The 24,012-nt window shown below is 47.3% G+C and overlaps 1 protein-coding gene across 2 annotated transcripts in view; it reads left to right on the top strand.

Moving 5' to 3' along the window:
* Positions 1–6,801: 6,801 nt before the first annotated feature.
* The window catches only part of COMMD7 (COMM domain containing 7), a 38,373-nt gene continuing 21,162 nt past the window's right edge, over positions 6,802–24,012 (top strand). Inside the window, exons 1-3 of one of the 2 annotated variants that reach the window (XM_054467043.2) lie at positions 6,802–7,231; positions 22,280–22,333; positions 22,429–22,531. In XM_054467043.2, the coding sequence (XP_054323018.1) occupies positions 7,148–7,231; positions 22,280–22,333; positions 22,429–22,531 (241 nt within the window). In that variant the 5' untranslated portion in view covers positions 6,802–7,147. The remainder of the gene's footprint in view (positions 7,232–22,279; positions 22,334–22,428; positions 22,532–24,012) is intronic. The other variant, XM_054467044.2, reaches the window with a different exon arrangement.

Below are 24,012 nucleotides of genomic sequence, written 5' to 3'. Positions count from 1 at the left end.
TAACCTGAAAATGTTCTTAGTATTTTCTTCTAGTTTTTGTTAGAGGATCTAGCGCTTGTCCCTTCTGTTAAAATGCCCTTGGGCAACATAGGAGATCCTTGCTGCCATGGAAATATTCTGCATCTTGACTGTATCAATGTCAATATCCTGGTGATGACACTGTGGGATCTGTGCATCGAGGGAAACCGGGTAAAGGCCACAAGGAATGTCTCTGTATCATTTCTTAAAACTGTATGTGAATCTACAATGATCTCAAAATTAAAAGTTTAATTAAAAAAAAAAATGCCCTTTGGCATTTCAGAGTGTGAAGGGTTAGACCTTCCTCCTAGGGAAAACCTGGCCCCTTGGTGAAACTCCCAGCAGGAATCCTCCCTGCCTGAGAAACTACTTCTTAATGAACTCCTTTCACTTGCAGGGGCGGGGGAGGGGAGAGGGAGTGAGGACTTCGTTGCCCTCCACAGGGACATTTTAAAGTGAATGAAGGGAGTAGGGTCCCTCATTAAGGCTGAAATGGGGGCAGGAGGTTCTCTAGAAGAGAGGCCTGGCTCTGGCCTGCATTTCCTGCTACAAAGTTATCACATTAACAGTAATCACTGCTCCTTCCTTCCTCTAAGAGTGGATTGTGAAGGAGAACATTGGAAAGACTTTTTTATCTATTGCCTTTGTTAGTTACAAAGTTCTTAATGAGAAAGAAAAGTCAGAAAGATCTAAATAGGCAACCACAAGGATTAGTTATGAGCATTTTATTCTTGCTCCATAGAATATTATGCAGCATTTTTGGACGATGTTTAGGTAGCATTTTATCATTGAAGCCAAAAATGAGACTTGAGATTTGGAGGCTACTTTTAGAGGACTTGGATGTCTCCTCCTTGGGATGTAGGGGATGTGGGTTGGAAGGTGGGCAGGGCCTGGACCCGGAGCCTCATCAGGGAACTGCACCAGGTGCCTGTGCAGGCAGAAATGCTAATTTCTGGGTGTTTTCAGAGAGGTGGTTCATGGGTAATGGTTTAGTTTCTGCTTACCTTGAAAATTCATCCATCCTTGTGATATTAAAAAAATATATTGATACATAATATTTGTACATAATTATGGGGTATATGTGATATTTTGTTGCTTTCATAGAATATGTAATAATCAAGTCAGGGAATTTAGGGTATCCTTCACCTGAAGTATTTATCATTTGTTTTCTTCTTTTTTTTTTTTTAATTGAGATGGAGTCTCACTCTGTCACCGAGGCTGGAGTGCAGTGGTGCAATCTCAGCTCACTGCAACCTCTGCCTCCCGGGTTCAAGCAATTCTCCTGCCTCAGCCTCCTGAGTAGCTGGGATTACAGGTGCCCACCAGCAAGCCTGGCTAATTTTTGTATTTTTAGTAAGGACAGCGTTTCACCATGTTGGTCAGGCTGGTCTCGAACTCCTGACCTTGTGATCTGCCTGCCTCAGCCTCCCAAAGCGCTGGGATTACAGGCATGAGCCTCCGCAGCCAGCCTTTTTTTTTTTTTTTTTTTTTTTTTGAGATAGATTTTTTCTCTTATTGCCCAAGCTGGAGTGCAATGGCACGATCTTGGCTCACTGCAACCTCCTTCTCCTGGGTTCAAGCTATTCTCCTGCCTCAACCTCCCAAGTAGCTGGGATTACACGCACCTGCCACCATGCCCAGCTAATTTTTGTATTTTTAGTAGAGATGGAGGTTCACCATGTTGGCCAGGCTGGTCTTGAACTCCTGACCTCAAGTGATCCACTTGCCTCGGCCTCCCAAAGTGCTAGGATTACAGATGTGAGCCACTGCCCCTGTCCCTTGTTCATTCTCTCTCTCTCTCTTTTTTTTTTTTTTTTTTTTTGAGATGGAGTTTCGCTCTTGTTGCCAAGGCTGGAGTGCAATGGCGTAATCTCGGCTCACTGCAACCTCTGCTTCCTGGGTTCAAGCAACTCTTCTGCCTCAGCCTCCTGAGTAACTGGGATTACAGGCACGCACCACCAGGCCCGACTAATTTTTTGTATTTTTAGTAGAGACGGTGTTTTTCTATATTGGTCAGGCTGGTCTAGAACTCCGGACCTCAGGTGATCTGCCCACCTTGGCCTCCCAAAGTGCTGGGATTACAGGTGTGAGCCACCGCGCCCAGCCTATTCATTCTTTATAACTACTTTTTGTGGTATCCGTTAGACATTCTCATCTCTACCCCATCCCCATGATATTTAGAGCCCAGAAGGACTGAACATAATATTCCTTGCCTTCCTAGAAATTTTTCCTAAAGAAATAATCAGATGTGGAAAAGGATTGTGTACAGGAATGTTTATTGCCATATTCTTTTTATAAGATTGAAAAATTGAAATAATAATAATACCAAGCAGTTACTGAGCTCTTACCGTGGTCCAGTTGCTGTGCTAAATGCTTTATAAGCATTGTCTTGTTTCATCTTTTCAAGAAGGTTATATTATCATTTCCATTTTATAAATAAAAAAAGAAATAGAAGCACTGAAAGGTTAGTAATTTGCCTGAGACAAAATAATTAGTAAGTGGAGGAGACAGATATATAAACGACAGCAATAACACATTGTGGTAAACATTAAAATAGAAATAATGGTTCATTCCTGGGTTTCAGTACACACAAAAAAGAAAAAGTAATATGAGCGACAATCAGTAGACAATACAAAGTATTATTATCATTATACACAGTGTGTATTCAAATGCTTAAAATAAAGCCCTGCACAAAGTGAGCACTTAAAATGGTTGTTATTATTTGCACTTCAAATTTTAATGTGCCCACAAATCACTTGGGAATCTTGTTAAAATTCAGATCCTGAATCAGCAGGTCTAGTAGACCTGAGATTCGGTATTTATTTTATTTATTTATTTATTTATTTTTGAGACAAAGTCTCACTCTGTCACCCAAGCTTGTGTGCAGTGGAGTGATCTAAGCTCACTGCAACCTCCGTCTCCCAAATTCAAGCGACTCTCCTGCCTCAGCCTGTGGAATAGCTGCGATTGCAGGCATGTGCCACCACGCCCGGCTAATTTTTGTATTTTTAGTAGAGACAGGATTTCTCCACGTTGGCCAGGCTGGTCTCGAACTCCCGACCTCAGGTGATCTACCTGCCTCGGCCTCCTAAAGGGCTGGAATGAGATTCAGCATTTCTTTTTCTTTCTTTCTTTCTTTTTTTTTTTTTTTTTTGTGAGATATAGTCTCATTCTGTCACCAGGCTGGAGTGCAGTGGCCCGATCTCGGCCCACTGCAACTTCTGCCTCCCGGGTTCAAGCTATTCTCCTGCCTCAGCCTCCCTAGTAGCTGGGACTACAGGCGCTTGCTACCACGCCCGGATAATTTTTGTATTTTTAGTAGAGACGGGGTTTCACCATGTTGGCCAGGATGGTCTCAATCTCTTGACCTTGTGATCCGCCCGCCTCGAGCCTCCCAAAGTGCTGGGATTACAGGCGAGAGCCACCGCAACCAGCCTGAGATTCAGCATTTCTAACAAGCTTCCAGGTAACACCTGCACTGCTGGTCCAAGGACCACACGTGGAGTATGAAGGATTATTAAATAACTTGGTGAAATGGGAGAGTCCTGTGTATGTAAAACGAAAACAAATCACACAACCCCAGTGACCTGCGATGTGGAAAAAGACTGGAAAAAGGCCGGGCGTAGTGGCTCACGCCTGTAATCCCAGCACTTTGGGAGGCCGAGGCGGGTGGATCACGAGGTCAGGAGATCGAGATCATCCTGGCTAACATGGTGAAACCCCGTCTCTACTAAAAATACAAAAAATTAGCCGGGTGTGATGGCAGGCACCTGTAGTCCCAGCTACTCGGGAGGCTAAGGCAGGAGAATGGCGTGAACCCGGGAGACGGAGCTTGCAGTGAGCCGAGATCGCACCACTGCACTCCAGCCTGGGCGACAGAGCGAGACTCCGTCTCAAAAAAAAAAAAAAAGATTGGAAAAGAAGAGTCACCATATTCCTACAGTATTGGGTGCCAGTTTCAAGTGAATTCCTTTCCTTTTCTGTATTTTCTGTCACATGAGCTAATTCCATTCCACAAATACAGTACTTATCAAGTGACTCAGCACCAGTCACTATGGAAGCAGAAATGAAAGAAATCCAGTGGTTTTCTCCAGGATGTTAAAAACAAAACAAAACTTAAAATGGGTTCATTTTATTTTTTATACCTAAACAGTTGATTTAACACTTAAAGATATGAAGAAATGTAATGCCCTGATGGGGATCTTCTTTTTTTTTCCCCCCAACTATTTATTTATTTATTTTTGAACAGAGTCTCGCTCTGTCGCTCAGGCTGGAGTGCAGTGGTGCGATTTTGGCTCACTGCAATCTCTGCCTACTGGGTTCAAGTGATTTTCGTGCCTCAGCCTCTAGAGTAGCTGGGATTACAGGCATGAACCACCATCCCTGGTTAATTTTTGTATTTTTAGTAGAACCAGGGTTTCACTATGTTGGCTAGGCTGGTCTTGAACTCCTGACCTCAGGTGATCCACCTGCCTCGGCCTCCCAAAGTGCTAGGATTACAGGCATGAGTCACTGCGCCCAGCCCAGATCTTCTTTTTTAACAAGGTTAAAAATATTTAAAAATAAAAATTCCGGGCCAGGTGCAGTGGCTCATGCCTGTAATGCCAGCACTCTGGGAGGCTGATGCGGGTGAATCACTTGAGGTCAGCAGTTTGAGACCAGCCTGGCCAATGTGGTGAAAACCCATCTCTAGTAAAAAGACAAAAGTTGGGCCAGGTGCTGTGGCTCATGCCTGTAATCCTAGCACTTTGGGAGGCCAAGGCGGCCGGATCACCTGAGGTGGGGAGTTTGAGACCAGCCTGACCAACATGGAGAAACCCCGTCTCTACTAAAAATACAAAAACAGCCGGGGTGCCTGTAATCCCAGCTACTTGGGATGCTGAGACAGGAGAATCGCTTGAACCCGGGAGGCGGAGGTTGCAGTGAGCCGAGATCACGCCATTGCACTCCAGCCTGGGCAAAAAGAGCAAAACTTCGTTTCAAAAAAAAAAAAAAAAAGACAAAAGTTAGCTGGGTGTGGTGGTGGCCACCTGTATTCCCAGCTATTCGGGAGGCTGAGGTTGGAGAATCACTAGAACCTGGGAGGCAGAAATTGCAGTGAGCCGAGATTGTGCCACTGCACTCCAGCCTGGATGACAGAGCCAGAATTTGTCTCAAAAAAAAAAAAAAAAAAAAAATTCTTGCACGGTGAGTAGGGCCTCTGAGTTCCTGTCTGTTTGTAACCGGAAGGTTTATTCTCTTCCAGGTACTCCAAACTCGGACTGTGTCCTGTACACATTCTCAAAGCACCTCCTACTTTTTGGCATCCCTTAATACTTTCACACACACCTGCATCTGCCTCCCTGGGTCAATTCTGACTTCTCAGGGGCCAGGCACTGCATCTGGTTCATCTGGTTGTGTCACTGTGGGATCCCCACCGCCTGTCATGTCATGGTATCTGCCTCACAGCAGACCTTTTTTTTTTTTTTTGGAGATGTGGTCTTGCTCTGTCGCCCAGGCTGGAGTGCAGTGGCGCCATCTGGGTTCACTGCAGCCTCGACCTCAAGATCTCCAGTGATCCTCTTGCCTCAGCCTCCGAGTAGCTGGGACCACAGGAATGTGCCACTCAATATTTGTTGAATGAATGTATGAATGATATAATGACTGAAGGAGATGGGCTTGGCCTTTGGGTAGAAGACTTTTTTTTTTTTCTTTGAGACGGAGTTTCGCTCTTGTTGTCCAGGCTGGAGTGCAAAGGTGCGATCTCGGCTCACCGCAACCTCCGCCTCCCGGGTTCAAGGGATTCTCCTGCCTCAGCCTCCCGAATAGCTGAGATTACAGGCACCACTACCACCGGCTAATTTTGTATTTTTAGTAGAGATGGGGTTTCTCCATGTTGAGGCTGGTCTCAAACTCCTGACCTCAGGTGATCCGCCCGCCTCAGCCTCCCAAAGTGCTGGGATCACAGGCGTGAGCCACCGCGCCGGGCCGGGTAGAAGACATTTTGTTTATACTTTTATAGAAGGGATTTTCAGGAAAGGGTAGAGGAGAGGAGGAGGGCAAGTGAGGAAGGCCAGCCAAACCCCGCACATTTCCCTGCTCCAGGTTTCTCGGCATTACCTCCTTACCCTCAAGGCTGGACTTAGGGGCTAGGTGAAGCCCTTAGGCTTGGCGTTCAGTTCCTAGATTCTGGGTAGCATGTCTCTATTTTATCACGTTTCCGGTGGGGATCAGGGTAATATTCACCTGGGAACTGTGAGGAGCCCCTGGGAAGAGAGGGCATGGGGGTTAGAGTGTTTGAGGGGCTGCAGTGATGATCACAGTCTCAGTAACCTCCCCTCACCCACCTGACCACCACCCTCCCTGCCCCGCACAGTGAATGCCCTCGCACTATTTTGAGGAAACTTTGGTAAGTCAGTTTCCTCCACTCTAGAAGGTCTCAGAGTGTGGTCCCTGGGTGCTTATTGGAAATGCAAATTCTCAGGCTCCACCCTGGCCTTTCGAATCAGATCCTCTGGGGGCGGGGCCCGGCAATACCAGGTGATGCTGGGGTGATGCTGATGCCCTTCCAAGGTTGAGACCTAGTGCTCTACTCTGATGTCAGCTCTCCAGAGACACTCTGGCCTGCTTTGTTCCCTTCCCTGTCCCCAGTGTCTGGCATCGAGTAGGCGTGCCATAAATATCTGTGGAGTGCGTAATAACAGTGATGATGATAATAGCAGCTAGCCATTGATTGAAGACCTCTTGTGTGCCGGTCTCTGCGTTAAACATTTCTGGAGGCTTAACTCATTTAAGGAGCTACCCCAGCCATCATTTTCTCAGATGGTGAAACTGAGGTTCAGAGAGGCCAAGCGCCGTACCCAAAGGTCACTCAGCGGGAGAGCTGGCGGGAAACCTCGCGTCTGCCGGTGCCGGGGCCGCCCCCGCCCCTCCCCGGAGCCCGGCGGCCGCGCGTGTCCGCGGCCCTGCAAGGGCTCCCCGGCTCCGGACAGCCCAGGGCGGCCGGGGGAGGAGCGCGCTGCGACGGCCGTGGCGAAAGTGCGATTGTGGATGCGCGGAGAGGCCGGCGGCGGCGGCGGCAGCGGCAGCGGAGGAGGAAGCTGAGCAGGGCGGCGGCGGCGGTGGAACCTGCGGGGCTGGGGCGCGCGCCATGGGGCGCCTGCACTGCACTGAGGACCCGGTGCCCGAGGCCGTGGGCGGCGACATGCAGCAGCTGAACCAGCTGGGCGCGCAGGTGGGCCCGGCGGCAGGGCGTGGGGCGCGGGGCCCAGGTGATTCCAGGAGCGGGACCTGGGGGCGGGGGACGTCCGGGGGATGCGCGGGAGTTGAGAGAGACTAGACAGAGCGGCGTCTGGTGGGCGTTTGGGGTGTGTGAGGTGGGTTCGGGGCGAGGCTAAGGGGAGCTGGGGTCTGAGGAGAGTGTGGGGAGCCAAGGGATTTCCGGAGGCCTAAGGGCCACCTGAGGGGTCCGAAAGGCTTTGTGGGGGTCTCAGAGATGGGACTACGGGACGTCTGCGGGGTCCTGGGGCCGAGGAGAGCTTTTGGGGTCCTAGAAGAGGGACGGAGGGGAGTCTAGATGAGGCTGAAGGAGTTTGGGGAACTGAAGGAACAGACTAAGGGCGTGGGGAGTTTTGGGGAGCGGTGGGGTCCAAAGGGAGATAGATGTTTGGCAGGGAGGCCGAGGAAGCCTGAGGGGAGTGGGAGGGCCCGAGAATCCGAGGGGGCCCGGGGAAGCTTGGCCTGGGCTGCCGTCTTACATCTCAGTGTGACATGAGTGTCAGTAATAGCCGGGCCCCACTGGGGCTCTGTGGGCCTGAGGGGCTCGATCTGGGACAAGGCTGATGACACCTTCCACCTCCACCCAGTTAAGGAGAGTCACTGGGATTCACATGGAAAGAAACCTTATACACTGTGTACAGTGGGGGTCCCCATCCTTGATGGTAGGGGAGCTAGCAAAGCCCTTTTCTCCCCCTTCAGGCTGCAGGTGCCAACCAAGGCAGCCTTGGAGGCATCCTGCTTCTGTGCTGGATGGGATGACTTTTCATACCACCAAGGCTGCTGAAATAGGTGAGAATGACACTTCTCACCCCCACTGGGAAGATACATCTATTTCCCCCATTAGGTTGTCACTTCCCAGGAGGTAGCGCCCCTCTCTTTCATCTCCATACCCCCCACAACTTCCCACACAGTAGTGCTGCTTGCGAGATAAAAACCAAACTTAGAACTTGTAACAACAGGAAGGTTCTAAGCTTGAGCTATGCAATAGAAAAATTTGCAAGCCACATTTCTAACTTTGCATTTTGTAGTAGCCACATGTAAAAATTAAATAGAAATGGAAATTAAATTTTTTTTTTTGAGACATAGTCTCATTCTGTCACTCAGGCTGGAGTGCAGTGGCGCATCTCGGGTCACTGCAACTTCCACCTCCCGGGTTCAACCAGTTCTCTGTCTCAGCCTCCCGAGTAACTGGGACTACAGGCACATGCCACCATGCCCGGCTAATTTTTGTATTTTTAGTAGAGATGGGGTTTGACCATGTTGGCCAGGCTGGTCTTGAACACCTGACCTCAGGTGATCTGCCTGCCTCAGCATCCCAGAGTGTTGGGATTACAGGCGTGAGCCACTGTGCCGGGCCCTGAGTTCATCTTATGCAAGCATCCTAGAGTTTATTTACACAAACCTACTACACACTAGGATATATGGTATAGCCCATTGCTCCTAGGCTACAAACCTATACAGCATGTGACTGTACTGAATACCATAGGCAGCTGGAACATAGTGGTAAATATTTGTGTGTTTAGACAAATCTAAATAGAAAAGGTACAGTACAAATACAGTATAAAAGATAAAAAATAGGCCGGGCACAGTGGCTCACACCTACCCTAGGACTTTGGGAGGCCAAGGTGGGTGGATCACAAGGTCAGGAGATCAAGATCATCCTGGCCAACATGATGAAACCCCGTCTCTACTAAAAATACAAAAATTTGCTGGGTGTGGTGGCACGCCCCTGTAGTCGCAGCTACTTGGGAGGCTGAGGCAGCAGAATTGTTTGAACCTGGGAGGCGGAGGTTGCAGTGAGCCGAGATCGTGCCACTGCACTCTAGCCTGGTGACAGAGTGAGACTCTATCTCAAAAAAAAAAAAAAGATTAAAAAAAAAACACACCTAGGGTACTTACTATGAACGACGCTTGCAGGATTGGAAGTTGCTCTGGGTGAGGCAGTGAGTGAGTGTGAAGGCCTAGGACATTACTGTACAGTATTGTAGACTTTATAAACCCTGTATACTTAAGTTACACTAAATTTATGAAAAATACTTTCTAGGCCGGGCACCATGGCTCACACCTGTAATCCTAGCACTTTGGGAGGCTGAGGCAGGTGCATCACAAGGTCAGGAGTTTGACACCAGCCTGGCCAATATGGTGAAACCCCGTCTCTACTAAAAATACAAAAATTAGCTGGGTGTGGTGGCGGGCGCTTGTAGTCCCAGCTACTCTGGAGGCTGAGGCAGGAGAATCGCTTGAACCTGAGAGGTGAAAGTTGCAGTGAGCCACGATTGCACCACTGCATTCCAGCCTGGGCAATAGAGCGAGACTTCGTCTCAAAAAATAAAAAAAACTTTCTAGTTGGGTATGGTGGCACAGCTACCACAGTAGTCCCAGCTACTTGGGAGGCTGAGACAGGAGGATCACTTGAGCCCAGGATTTCAAGGCTGTAGTGCACGGTGATTCCACCTGTGAATAGCCATTGCACTCCAGCCTGGGCAGCATAGTGAGACCCCCATCTCTAAAAAAAAAAATTTTTTTTTCTGTTTTTGATAAGTTGACCTTAGCCTACTGTCAGTTTTGTTTGTTTGTTTGTTTTAGACGGAGTCTTCCTGTCACCCAGGCTGGAGTGCAGTGGTGTGATCTTGGCTCACTGCAACCTTTGCCTTCTGGGCTCAAGTGATTCTTTTGCCTCAGACTCCCAAGTAGCTGGGACTACAGGCATGCACCACCATGCCTGGCTAATTTTTGTATTTTTAGTAGAGACAGGGTTTCACCATGTTGGCCAGGCTGGTCACGAACTCCTGACCTCAAGTGATCTGCCTGCCTCGAACTCCCAGAATGCTGGGATTATAGGCGTGAGCCATGCACCCGGCCAACTGTAACTTTTTACTTCATGAATGCTTACCTTTTTTTTTTTTTTTTTGAGGCAGGTTCTCGCTCTGTCACCCATTGCTCACTGTAGCCTCGATCTCCTGGGCTCAAGCAATCCTCCCACCTCAGCCTCCCAAATAGCTGGGACTATAGGCACGCGCCACCACACCTGGCTAATTTTTGTGTTTTTTGTAGAGGCAGAGTTTTGCCATGTTGCCCAGGTTGGTTTTGTTGAACTTTTTGGCACTTTTGTAGTAACACATAGCTTAAAACACAAACATGGCTGGGCGTGGATTTCTGTGACAATCACTAGGTAACAGGGATATTTCACCTCCATTATAATGTTATGAGACCATCATTTTATATATGGTTCATCATTGATCAAAATGCCATGCTTAAATCCACAATATCAAAATATTTTTCAATATCTAACCCATATACAAGTATCAATGACATTTTACTTTTTGGTACAAAGTTTTCTAAATCTGGTGTTTTACACTTACAGCACATCTTAAAGTAGATTAGCCCTTTTCTTTTTTTTTGAGACAGAGTCTGGCCCTGTCGCAGGCTGGAGTGCAGTGGCACGATCTCAGCTCACTGCAAGCTCCGCTTCCCGGGTTCACGCCATTCTCCTGCCTAGGCCTCCCGAGTAGCTGGGACTACAGGCACCTGCCACTACGCCCTGCTAATTTTTTGTATTTTTAGTAGAGGCGGGGTTTCACCGAGTTAGTGGGGATGGTCTCTATCTCCTGACCTCGTGATCCGCCCGCCTCAGCCTCCCAAAGTGCTGGGATTACAGGCGTGAGCCACCGCGTCCAGCTTATGTATGTTAACTCATTGAGTCCTTGCAATCACTTTTATAGGTAGTTGCTGTTATTATTTTAAATTGAGACAGGGTCTCCCTATGTTGTCTAGGCTTGTCTTGAACTCATGGTCTCTGGTGATCCATCTTGGCTTCCCAAAGTGATGGAATTACAGGCATGAGCCACTGCACCCAGCCACTTATTATTATTCACATTTTATGGACAAAGAAACTGAATCACAGAGCAGTTAAATGAACATAGGTATTATATGATATTAATATATTGAGCATGCACCATGTGGCCAGGCACCATTTTAAATGTATGCATAACAACTCTAAAAGGAAGGCACTATTATTATTCCCATTCTACAGTTAAGAAAGATGGTTCAGAGAAATAAATTGACCTGTCTAAAGTCATGTAGACAGGAGTTCAAGACCAGCCTAGGCAACGTAGCAAGACTCCACCTCTACAATAAGATAAAAAATTAGCCAGGCATGGTGGCACACACCGGTAGTCCCAGCTACTCCAGAGGCTTAGGTAGGAGGATCACTTGAGTCAGAAATTGGAGGCTGCAGTTAGCTATGATTATGCCACTGCACTCCAGCCCAGAGAACAGACCAGACCCTGTTTCAAATAAATAAATAAATAAAATCATGCAGAAAGCCAGGCAAGGTGGCTCATGCCTGTAATCAAGCACTTTGGGAGGCAGAGGTAGGGGGATCACTTGAGGCCAGGAGTTCAAGACTAGCCTGGGCAACATAGCAAGACCCCATCTCTAGGAAAACATTTTTTTTCTTTGAGATAGTCTCAGTATTGCCCAGGCTGTAGTGCAATGGCATGATCTTGGTTTACTGCAACCTCCGCCTCCCAGGTTCAAGTGATTCTCCTGCCTCAGCCTCCCAAGTAGCTGGGACTACAGGCATGCACCACCATGCCCGGCTCATGTTTGTATTTTTAGTAGAGATGAGGTTTCACCATGTTGGCTAGGCTGGTCTCGAACTCCTGACCTCGTAACCTGCCCACCTCGGCCTCCCAAAGTGCTGGGATTACAGGCGTGAGCCACCGCACCTGGCCAACAGTTTTAAAAATTAGCTGAGAGTGGTGGTATGTTCCTGTAGTTCTAGCTACTTAAGTGGCTGAGGCAGGAGAATCCCCTAAGCCCAGAAATTTGAGGCTGCGGTGAGCTATGACCATGGCATTGCACTCCAGCCTGGGTGAGAAAATGAGACCCTGTCTCAAGAAAATAAATAAATAATGTCAGCCAGGAAGTGATGGAGCCAGGAATTTAGGATCACGTGTTTGGCTTCAAAGCCTATGGAGGTAGCTTAGCTTTTACTTGTTAATATATCAGTATTCTCTGGAAGATATCCATTTGGAGAATAAAAAAAGATTCTGCTACTAACAAAGTTTTTTTCTTTTTTTTTTTTTTTTTTTTAAGATACTGGATTGTATGATCTGTAAAATTACCTCCAGCTTGGTATTCGTAGAAAATACAAACCACTTCCTTTGAGATCAGCACTTGACTCATTTTCTTTTTTTTTTTTAAGACAGGATCTCACTCTGTTGCCAAGGCTGGAGAGCAGTGTTACAATAATGGCTCACTGCAGTCTTGAACTCCTGGGCTCAAGGTGTCCTCCTGCCTCAGCCTCTTGAGTAGCTGGAACCACAGGCATGTGCCACCAAACCAGGCTAATTTTTTATTTTTTAATTTTTTTATAGCAACACAGTCGCTGTATGTTGCCTAGGTTGGTCTGGGCCTCCTGGCCTTAAGGGATCCTCCCACCTCAGCCTCCCAAAGTGCTGGGATTATAGGTGTGAGCCACTACACCCAGAGTTGACTCATTTTCTTTTCTTTCTTTCCTTTTTTTAAATTTGAGAGAGGGTCTCATTCTGTCACCCAGGCTGGAGTGCAGCCTCGACCTTCCAGGCTCAAGTAATCCTCCTACTTCAGCCTTTCTAGTAGCTGGGACTATAGGCATGTGCCACCGTGCCTGGCTAATTTTTTTTTTTTTTTTTTTTGAAATGGAGTCTTGCTCTGTTGCCCAGGCTGGAGTGCAATGGCACGATCTCAGCTCACTGCAACCTCTGTCTCCCAGGTTCAAGCAATTCTTCTGCCTCAGCCTCCCAAGTAGCTGAGATTACAGGTGCCCTCCCTCACGCCTGGCTAAACTTCTATATATACATATATATATATATATATATATATATATATATATATATATACACACACACACACACACACATATATATATACACACACACATGTGTATATATATATATATACACACACACATATGTGTATATATATATATATATACACACACATATATATATGTATATATATATATATTTTTTTGAGACAGAGTCTCGCTCTGTCACCCAGGCTGGAGTGCAGTGGCGCAATCTCGGCTCACTGCAAGCTCTGCTTCCCGGGTTCACACCATTCTCCTGCCTCAGCCTCCCGAGTAGCTGGGACTACAGGTGCCCGCCACCACGCCCAGCTAATTTTTTGTATTTTTAGTAGAGACGGGGTTTCACCATGTTGGTCAGGCTGGTCTTGAACTCCTGACCTTAGGTGATCCACCTGCCTCAGCCTCCTAAAGTGCTGGGATTATAGGCATGAGCCATGGCACCCAGCTCTGGCTAATTTTTGTATTTTTTGAAGAAATGGAGTTTTGCCATGTTGCCCAGGCTGGTCTAGAACTTTGGGCTCAAGTGATATACCCACTGTGGCTTCCCAAATTGCTGGGATTACAGGTGTGAGCCATCACCCCCAGGAATTGACTCATTTTCTAACCTTGAAACATACTGTAAACCTTTACCTTTATTTTTGTTGTTGTTGTTGTTGTTTGTTTGTTTGTTTGTTTGTTTTGAGTCAGAGTCTCGCTGTGTCACTCAGGCTGGAGTGCAGTGGTGTGATCTCAGCTCACTGCAACCTCCGCCTCCTGGGTTCAAGCGATTCTCCTGCCTCAGGCTCCTGAGTACCTGGGATTACAGGTATGTGCCACCATGCCTGGCTAATTTTTTGTATTTTTAGTAGAGACGGGGTTTCACCGTGTTAGCCAGGATGGTCTCGATCTCCTGACCTCGTGATCCGGCTGCCTCAGCCTCCCAAAGTGCTGGGATTACAGGTGTGAGCCACCAGGCCCAGCTACCTTTATTGTTAATACAGAAACCTTAAACCTTTCTCCTAATAAGCAACTTACATGAGTCGTTTGGCCCATTTCTCTGTCTTTTGTTGGATAATCGGACTTCTCCAAGTACGTACTCTGTTAGCTGAATTTATTTTGAGTTCTGAGGTGTAGGCCTCAAGGAGTAAACGAATCATTGTGTGAACCTTGTCTTTAACATTTATTGCTCATTCAGTGGGTGTTTACCTGAATGCCTACAATAAACCAAATAGCCACTAAACCTGGTAGGACTTAGGAAGATTTGATGGTCAAGGCCTTTTGTCCTGGGGAAGTTGTGATCTTCTACAGCAGGTAATAAAATGAAGAAGCGGATAGTACCAAATTGCACATAGATGTGCCCTCTGATGCCCGTGGCCAGTCCTAGGCAATGTGGAGTCTGAGAATAGGCAGGATTTTAAGTTAATCATTTTAGAATGAGAGTAAACTCAGAAAAGTATTAAGGATAATACAAGCAAGTGGCCCACAGTCCTCTCACCAAGCTGGAAATGAAAGTAACAGACAGGAAATTCAAACAGTACACAAAGATATCAAAGTGAAATAAGCTAGGTATGGTACAGCATGTCTGTAATCCCAGAGCAACCCAGGAGGCTGAGGCAGGAGCCTAGGAGTTGGAAGCTGCAGTGAGCTATGATGATCACCCCACTGTACTCCAGCCTGAGTGAAAGAGTGAGACCCCCATCTCTTAAAAATAAAATATTTATTTTTCTTATCTCTAGAAATCATTTTAATAGTTTCTTACAGCCGGTCGCAGTGACTCACGCCTGTAATCCAACCACTTTGGGAAACCGAGGCAGGTGGATCACTTGAGGCCAGGAGTCTAAGACCAGCCTGGCCAACATGGTGAAACCCTGTCTCCACTAAAAATACAAAAATTAGCCAGGCATGGTAGTGCACGCTTATAATCCCAGCTACTCAGGAGGCTGAGGCAGGATAATCACTCAGACCCAGGAGGCGGAGGTTGCAGTGAGCCATGATCGCACCACTGCACTCCAGCCTGGGTGACACAGAGAGACTCTGTCTCAAAAAACAAAAAAAAATAGTTTCTTACTTATTTTTATAGAAAGAAAGTCTTAATTTGGCAGCATATATATGAGTATCCTTAAAAAAAATTTTTTTTTGAGTCTTGTGCCGTTGCCCAGGCTGGAGTGCAATGGCGCAATCTTGGCTCACTGCAACCTCCGCCTCCCGGGTTCAAGCAGTTCTTCTGCCTCAGCCTCCCAAGTAGCTGGGATTACAGGCGCTCACCACGATGCCCAGCTAATTTTTTATATTTTTAGTAGAAGGGGGTTTCACCATGTTTGCCAGTCTGGTCTTGAACTCCTGACCTCAGGTGATCCACCTTCCTCAGACTCCCAAAGTGCTAGGATTACAGGCGTGAGCCACAGTGCCTGGCCATGTTTTCTTATTTTTATTTTATTTTATTTTTGAGATGGAGTCTCACTGTGTTGCCCAAGCTGGACTGCAATGGCACAATCTTGGCTCACTGCAACCTTTGCCTCCTGGGTTTAAGCCATTCTCCTGGCTCAGCCTCCCGAGTAGCTGGGACTACAGGTGCATGCCACCACACCTGGCTAATTTTTGTATTTTTAGTAGACATGGGGTTTCACTATGTTGGCCAGGGTGGTCTTGAACTCCTGACCTTAGGTTGATCTGCCATCCTCGGCCTCCCAAAGTGCTGGGATTACAAGCGTGAGCCGCTGTGCCTGGCCTTATTTTTATTTTTTAGAGATGAGGTCTTAGTATGCTGCCCCTAGTGACCTTGAACATCTAGGCTCAAGTGATCCTCCCATTTCTGGCTTTGAATGTTTATATATATATAGAAAATGGATCATTCTGTATATATTTTTTCTTCATCTTGCTGGGTTTTTTTTGGTTTGTTTGTTTTGAGACAGAGTCAAGCTCTGTCACCCAGGCTGGAGTGCAGTGGCGTGATCTGGGCTCACTGCAACCTCCACCTCCCGGGTTCAAGCAATTCTCTGCCTCAGCCTCCTGAGTAGCTGGGATTTCAGGCACGTGCCACCATGTCCGGCTAATTTTTGTATTTTTAGTAGAGACAGGGTTTCACCATCTTGGCCAGGCTGGTCTTGAACTCCTGACCTTGGGTTCCACCCGCCTTGGCCTCCCGAAGTGCTGGGATTACAAGCGTGAGGCACGGCACTTTTTTTTTTTTTTTTTTGTGACGGAGTCTCGCTGTGTTGCCCAGGCTGGAGTGCAGTGGCGTGATCTGGGCTCACCACAAGCTCCGCCTCCCGGGTTCATGCCGTTTTCCTGCCTCAGCCTCCCCTGTAGTTGGGACTATAGGCGCCCCCTACCATGCTTGGCTAATTTTATTTTTTTTATTTTTAGTAGAGATGGGGTTTCACCCTAGCCAGGATGGTCTCCGTCTCCTGACCTCGTGGTCTGCGCGCCTTGGCCTCCCTAAGTATTGGGATTACAGGCATGAGCCACCGCGCCCGGCCTTTTTTTTTTTTTTTTTTTGAGAAGGATTTCCACTCGTCGCCCAGGCTGGAATGCAATGGTGCGATCTCGGCTCACTGCAACCTCTGCCTCCCAGGTTCAAGCGATTCTCCTGCCTCAGCCTCCCAAGTAGCTGGGATTATAGACGCACACCACCACACCTGGCTAAATTTTTTTTTTTTTTTGAGATGGAGTCTTGCCCTGTCGCCCAGGTTGGAATGCAATGGTGCAATCTCGGCTCACTGCAACCTCCACCTCCCAGGTTCAAGCAATTCTCCTGCCTCAGCCTCCCAATTAGCTCAGCCTCCCAATTAGCTCCCAATATGTACATGCCACCACACTCGGCTAATTTTTTGTTTCTTTAGTCAAGACAGGGTTTCACCATGTTAGCTAGGCTGGTCTCAAACTCCTGACCTCAGGTGATCTGCCCACCTCGGCCTCCCAAAGTGCTGGGATTACAGGCGTGAGCCGCTGCACCAGGCCATTTTTGAATTTTTAGTAGAGACGGGGTTTGGCCAAGTTGGCCAGGCTGGTCTCAAACTCCTGACCTCTGGTTATCCCCCCGCCTCAACCTCCCAAAGTGCCGGGATTACAGGCGTGAGCCACCGTGCCTGGCCTGTTTTGTTGTTGCTGTTTTTTAAACTGAACAATGTATCCTGACTATTTTCTCCCTTCAAACAGATCTACTGCATTTTTTTTTTTTGAGATGGAGTCTCACTCTGTTGCCCAGGCTGGAGTGCAGTGGCACAATCTCAGCTCGCTGTAGCCTCCGCCTCCCGGGTTCAAGTAATTCTGCTGGGATTACAGGCGCCCGCCACCATGCCCAGCTAATTTTTGTATTTTTAGTAGAGACGGGGTTTCGCCATGTTGGCCAGGCTGGTCTCAAGCTCCTGACCTCAGGTGATCCGCCCACCTCAGCCTCCAAAGTGCTGGGATTACAGATGTGAGCCACCGCATCTGACCTTCTTTTTTCTTTCTTTCTTTTTTTTTTTTTTTTTTTTTTGAGACAGAATCTCGCTCTGTCGCCCAGGCTGGAGTGCAGTGGCGTGATCTCGGCTCACTGCAAGCTCCGTCTCCCAGGTTCACACCATTCTCCTGCCTCAGCCTCCAGAGTAGCTGGGACTACAGGTGCCCGCTACCAAGACCGGCTAATTTTTTTGTATTTTTAGTAGAGAGTTGAGAGACGGGGTTTCACCATGTTAGCCAGGATGGTCTAGATCTCATGACCTCATGATCCGCCCGCCTCGGCCTCCCAAAGTGCTGGGATTACAGGCTTGAGCCACCGCGCCAGGCCTCTTCTTTTCTTTTTAAATTTAAATGTATTATTATGATTTGTAGAGATGGGCTCTCACTATGTTGCCTGAACATAATGCTTGTCTCCTGGGCTCAAGCGGTCCTCCTGCCTCTGCCTCCCAAAGTGCTGGCATTACAGGCATGAGCCACTGTAACTTGCCAAAACATTTACTTTTTGGAACATACCTAAAGGATATACTTCATGGAATGGAATTACTAGGTCGAGGGGTATAATCATTTAAAAATTTGATGCCGGTTGGGTGTGGTCGGTCATACCTATAATCCCAGTTCTTAGGGAGGGTGAGGCAGGAGGATTGCTTGAGCCCAGGAGTTCCAGATGAGCTGGGGCAACATTGTGAGACCCTGTCTCTACAAAATATAAAAAAATTAGCCCAATGTGGATGTGGTGGCGTGTGCCTGTAATCTCAGCTACTCAGGAGACTGAGGTGGGAGGATTGCTTTGAACCCAAGAGGTTGGAGGCTCCAGTGAGCCGTGATTGCGCCACTGCACTCCAGTCTGGGCGAGAGAGCCAGACTCTGCCTCAAAAAAGTACGAGTTAGATGCACATTGTGAAATTGCCCTCTAGAAAAGTCACCCCAGTGTATCCTATCATCAGTCATGCAGGAACCTGTCTGCTTCCTTGTACTTTCATCAGCACTGGTGTCCTAGTCAAACTTTTGGGTTTGCAGATCTGATAAGTGAAAAATAATATCTTCTGTTTTTACTGATTTGCATTTCTCTAGTCTGGAATGACCTTGTGCATCTCTTCCTAAGTTTACTGGGGAGAATCCTTAAGATTTTGAGATGCATGCATAAATAGCCATGTGTGGGTGAGCATTCCAGAGGGAGGCACCTATGCAATTGCAAAGGCAAAGCATGGGGGGAGTGTTTAGGAAAGATTTATTCAGCAAATACTTACTGTGCACTTACAATATTTAAGTTGCTGTGAAGCTGCAGTGCCATATAAGGAACCTTCTCTTCTAAGACATGTTTGTGTTCCTTATCAGAGCTGAAAATTCTAGGTGGCCCCAGGGAGCCTCAGAAGTTGAGAATCTGGGTAGGTCCCTTTCTTGTTGGGAGTGTCATGGTTTCTTGGCAGGGCTTTGGAGGATAAGGAGGGCTTGGGAAGGGAGAGATAGGGATGAGGGATCAATAACACATTCTTGCACTGTTGCTCAGGCTGGATTGCAGTGGCGCAATCATAGTTTGCTGCAGCCTCAAGCACCTGGGCTCAAGCAATCCTTCCACCTCAGCCTCCAGAGTAGCTAGAACTACGGGTGCATACCACCACGCCTGACTAATTTATTTTTATTTTTTGAGCTAGGATCTTGTTCTGTCACACAGGCTGGAGTTCAGTGGTGTGATCATAACTCACTGCAGCTTGGAATGCCTGGGCTGAAGCAATCCTCCTGCCTCAGCCTCCTGAGTAGCTAGGACTACAGGAGCATGCCACCTTGCCTGGCTAATTTTTAAATTTTTTTATGCAGATTGCCCAAGCTGGTCTCGAACTCCTGGCCTCAAGCAATCCTCTCACCTTGGCCTCCCAGAGTGCTGGGATTACAGGCATGAGCCACCACACCCAGTTTCGTTTTCTTTTAAAATAGAATAAATTTTTCAATAAAATAATACAGAGCCCTGACAGATGTGTAGAGTTTAATATGTCATAGCAGAAGGGATAGGTGCATTTAACATACTACATATATAACTTTGGGGGTTTTAAGCTGAAGTATCTGCCTATAATCTTTTTCTTTTTTTATATATTGCTTCTAGAAGGTGAATCAAATGGTATAGTGACTCTCATGGCTCTAACTGTAGCTACCATTTGTTTAGCGTCCAGCCTGGCTCTGTGCTAGAGGCTCTGCATGTGTTACTGTTGGTATTGGAAGCTGTGTATTCTCACGTTTGTTTTCCTCGTGGGGACTGGGACACAGATGCTAAATGGCTTGACCAAATTCACAAGAGTAGTCAACGGAGAACACTGATTGAACTGGGTCTTTTAAACCCTGGCATCCTGGTTTTCCCCACTATGCCATACACAGTGGGCTTTTTGTTGTTGTTGTTGTTGTTTTTTGAAACGGAGTCTCGCTCTGTCACCCAGGCTGGAGTGCAGTGGCACGATCTCCGCTCACTGCAACCTCCGCCTCCCAGGTTCAAGCAATTCTGCCTCAGCCTCCCGAGTAGCTAGGATTACAGGCACGCACCACCACGCCTGGCTAATTTTTGTATTCTTAGTAGAGACGGGGTTTCACCATGTTGGTCAGGCTGGTCTTGAACTCCTGACCTCAAATGATCCGCCAACCTCGGCCTCTCAAAGTGCTGGGATTACATGCGTGAGCCACCGCGTCCAGCCCATACACACTGTTCACAGGGAGGGACGTGAGAAAGTAATGATCTGTGTCTCAGTCAGCTCAGGCTGCCATAACAAAATACCTGGGCAGCTGGTATTTTGTTAAGGCAAAATACCATAGACTGGTTGGCTCCAACAGCAGACATTTCTTTCTTTCTTTCTTTCTTTTTTTTGAGACAGAGTCTCGATCTGTCGTCCAGACTGGTGTGCAGTGACATGATCACAGCTCACCGCAACCCCTGCCTCCTGGGTTCAAGTGAGTCTCCCGCCACAGCCTCCCGAGTAGCTGGGATTACAAGTACACACCACCACGCCCGGCTAATTTTTTTTTTTGTTTTTTTGTTTTAGTAGAGACAGGGTTTCACTATGCTGGCCAGGCTGGTCTCAAACTCCTGACCTCATGATCCACTCACTTCAGCCTCCCAAAGTGCTGGGATTACAGGTGTGAGCCACTATGCCCAGCCCAGACATTTATTTCTAACAGTTCTGCTTGCTTGGAAGTACAAGATCAAGTGCCAGCCAGTGTGATTCCTGGCTTGTAGATGACTCCCTCTTTCCTTTTTTTTTTTTTTTTTTTTTTTCAAGAGGTGAGGTCTTGCTGTGTTGCCCAGGCAGATCTCAAACTCACAGTCTCAAGCAATCCTCCCATCTTGGCCTCCCAAAATGCTGGGATTACAGGCATGAGCCACTGCACCTGGCCTCTTCCTCTTCTTATAAGGGCCCCAGCCCTAGGCTCGGATTATATACCTATAATCCCAGCGCTTTGGGAGGCCGAGGCAGGTGGATCACTTGAGGTGAAGAGTTCGAGACCAGCCTGGCCAATATGGTAAAACCCATCTTTACTAAAAATACAAAAATTATCCAGGTGTGGTGGCAGGCACCTGTAATCCCAGCTGCTCGGAAGGCTGAGGCAGGAGAATTGCTTGAACTCGGGAGGTGGAGGTTGCAGTGAGCCAACATCACACCACTGCACTCCAGCCTGGGTGACAGAGTGAGATTCCATCTAAAAAATAAAATAAAATCAAAATAAGGGCCCCCAGCCCTATGGGTTTAGGGTCTCACTCTTATGACCTCATTTAACCTTTATCATCTAACAGGCCCTGTCTTCAAATATTGTCACAGTGGAAGTTAGGGCTTCAATATATGAATTTTGGGGAGACAACAAACATTCGGTTCCTAACAACACATTACCAGTAAAGAGAAAAGATTAAGCCACACAAAACTGTAAGCATCTGTTCTGGGTGCATAATAAAGTGTTACAATTTATTGTTGTCTTACACAAGTAACGAGATGTTTATGGGTGGGGGGAGCCCAAGAAAATATGAGGCCACGTGCATGGCTTATGCCTGTAATTCCAGCACTTTGGGAGGCTGACGTGGGTAGATCACTTGAGCCCAGGAGTTTGAGACCATCCTGGGCAACAAAGTGAGACCCTGTCTCTACATTTAAAAAAAAAAAATTAGCCGGGTATGGTGGCATGTGCCTGTAGTCCCAGCTACTCTGGAGGCTGAGGTGGGAGGGTCACTTGACCCCAGGAGGCAGAGGTTGCAGTGAGCCGAGATTGCATCACTGCATTCCAGCCTGGGCGACAGAGAGACCCTGTCTCAGGGAAAGAAAAAAAAAAAAAGAAAATATGGATAGGTAAAACAGAAGAAAATAAAAATCATCCAGTGGTTAAAAGTGGTAACCGGTTTTAATTTTCTGATGATTTCCCCTTTGTGCATGTGTGTGTGTGTGTGTGTGTGTGTGTGTATGTCTGTGTGTGTCTGTGTCCTAGAGATATATGTGTGCATCTGAGTGCGTATGCTTACAGTCTCTCAATACATGTCTGCTAAGTATCCCAATAAATGTGTTTTTCAGATGATGTAGTGACACAGGTATATTGACACTGGTGGTGGGTATTGTGAACATTTGTAACTGTAGGATGATCAGAACAGGCATAACACTTGGCTGTTACTGTTATTCCCTCTCAAGGCTCTGCAGTTGCCTGGGGTGGGGCATGCTGACCCAGGAGTAGAAATTGTACTGATGTTCTGTGTTGTTTTTTTCACAGCAGTTCTCAGCCCTGACAGAGGTGCTTTTCCACTTCCTAACTGAGCCAAAAGAGGTAAATAAAACATTCTGTGTTAGGGAGAGTGGGTCCATGGTCCCTGAGATGCTTAGAAAGTAAAGGCCCGGGTTTTCACTGTTCTCTCTCTGCAGGTGGAAAGGTTTCTGGCTCAGCTCTCTGAATTTGCCACCACCAATCAGATCAGTCTTGGCTCCCTCAGAAGCATCGTGAAAAGCCTCCTTCTGGTTCCAAATGGTGAGTAACCTGTCTTAGCAGCTGTGGCCAGAGACATTAACTTGAACATTCCTTTAGTCCATGGAGTCATTGAAGCATGCTCCATGGACCAAGCCAGAGCATTTGGTAATGAGCCAGACGTAGGTGGGACTCTGTCTCCAGAGGTAGCCCACGTAACAGGTGAACACAGTATAGTGGAATAGTAGTGCGCTGTGGTGCAGCACAGCTCAAAAGTTCAGTATGCATCTTGGATTATGTCCCCAGAATGTCCTCTTGTCCTCTCTATAATAAGGACAGAAATTGAGAATAAGCATTTGGAACCTTTTATAGCAATTTGACAATGTCCCTTGAATCTAATACTTTTTTTTTTTTTCTTTTTTTGAGACAGAGTCTCTCTCTGTTGACAGGCTGAAGTGCAGTGGTGCAATCTTGGCTCACTGTAACCTCTGCCATCCGAGTTCAAGTGATTCTCCTACTCAGCCTCCCGAGTAGCTGGGATTACAGGCACACGCCACCATGCCCAGCTAATTTTTTTATTTTTAGTAGAGACCATGTTGGCCAGGATGGTCGTGATCCCTTGACCTCATGATCTGCCCGCCTCGGCCTCCCATAGTGCTGGGATTACAGGCGTGAACCACCGTGCCCGGCCTGAATCTAATAATTTTTTTAAATGAAGCATTTTTTTTTTTTTTTGACAGGGTCTTGCTCTGTTGCCCAAGCTGGAATACAGTGGTGCAGTCATAGCTCACTTCAGCCTCAAACTCCTAGGCTCAAGTGATCCTCCTCCCTCAACCCCCCAAGTAGTGGGACCACAGGTGTGCACCACCCTGCCTGGCTAATGTTTTTTGTGTGTAGAGATAGAGTCTCTCTGTGTTACCCAGGCTAGTCTCAAACTCCTAGCTCAAGCTGTCCTCCTGCCTTGGCCTCCCAAAGTGCTGGGATTATAGGTATAAGCCACCATGCCCAGCTTCAGTTCAAGTGTATTAGAAGTTGGGGGTTTAATTTGTTTGTTTCTGTTCGGCACCTTCCTATATCTTAGTGAAGGTTCTTCCCTTTGCCCTGTATTGTGGTCCTGAGGTTCTGGGGGCTTGAACCAGAACATTCCAGAGATTTTCAACTGTGAAATTTTCTGAGCCTCATGTTTTTGTGATTCTTGCCTTCTTTGCTGTCATGACTCGATAAGAATTTGAGGGTTTTTTTGTTTTGTTTTGTTTTTGAGATGGAGTTTCAATCTTTTTGCCCAGGCTGGAGTGCAATGGCGCGGTCTTGGCTCACCGCAACCTCCGCTTCCTGGGTTCAAGTGATTCTCCTGCCTCAGCCTCCCAAGTAGCTGGGATTACAGGTGCCCACCACCACACCCAGCTAATTTTTTGTATTTTTAGTAGAGACAGGGTTTCACCATGTTGGAGAGGCTGATCTCAAACTCCTGACCTTAGGTGATCCACCCACCTCGGCCTCCCAAAGTGTTAGGATTACAGGAGTGAGTCCCTGCGCCTGGCCTT

Source organism: Pongo pygmaeus, chromosome 21, assembly GCF_028885625.2.
Source record: "Pongo pygmaeus isolate AG05252 chromosome 21, NHGRI_mPonPyg2-v2.0_pri, whole genome shotgun sequence".
In the NCBI taxonomy this organism is placed as follows: domain Eukaryota; kingdom Metazoa; phylum Chordata; class Mammalia; order Primates; family Hominidae; genus Pongo; species Pongo pygmaeus.
The sequence above is the reverse complement of the archived record's forward strand: the minus strand, read 5'-3'. Positions and strand labels throughout refer to the sequence as shown.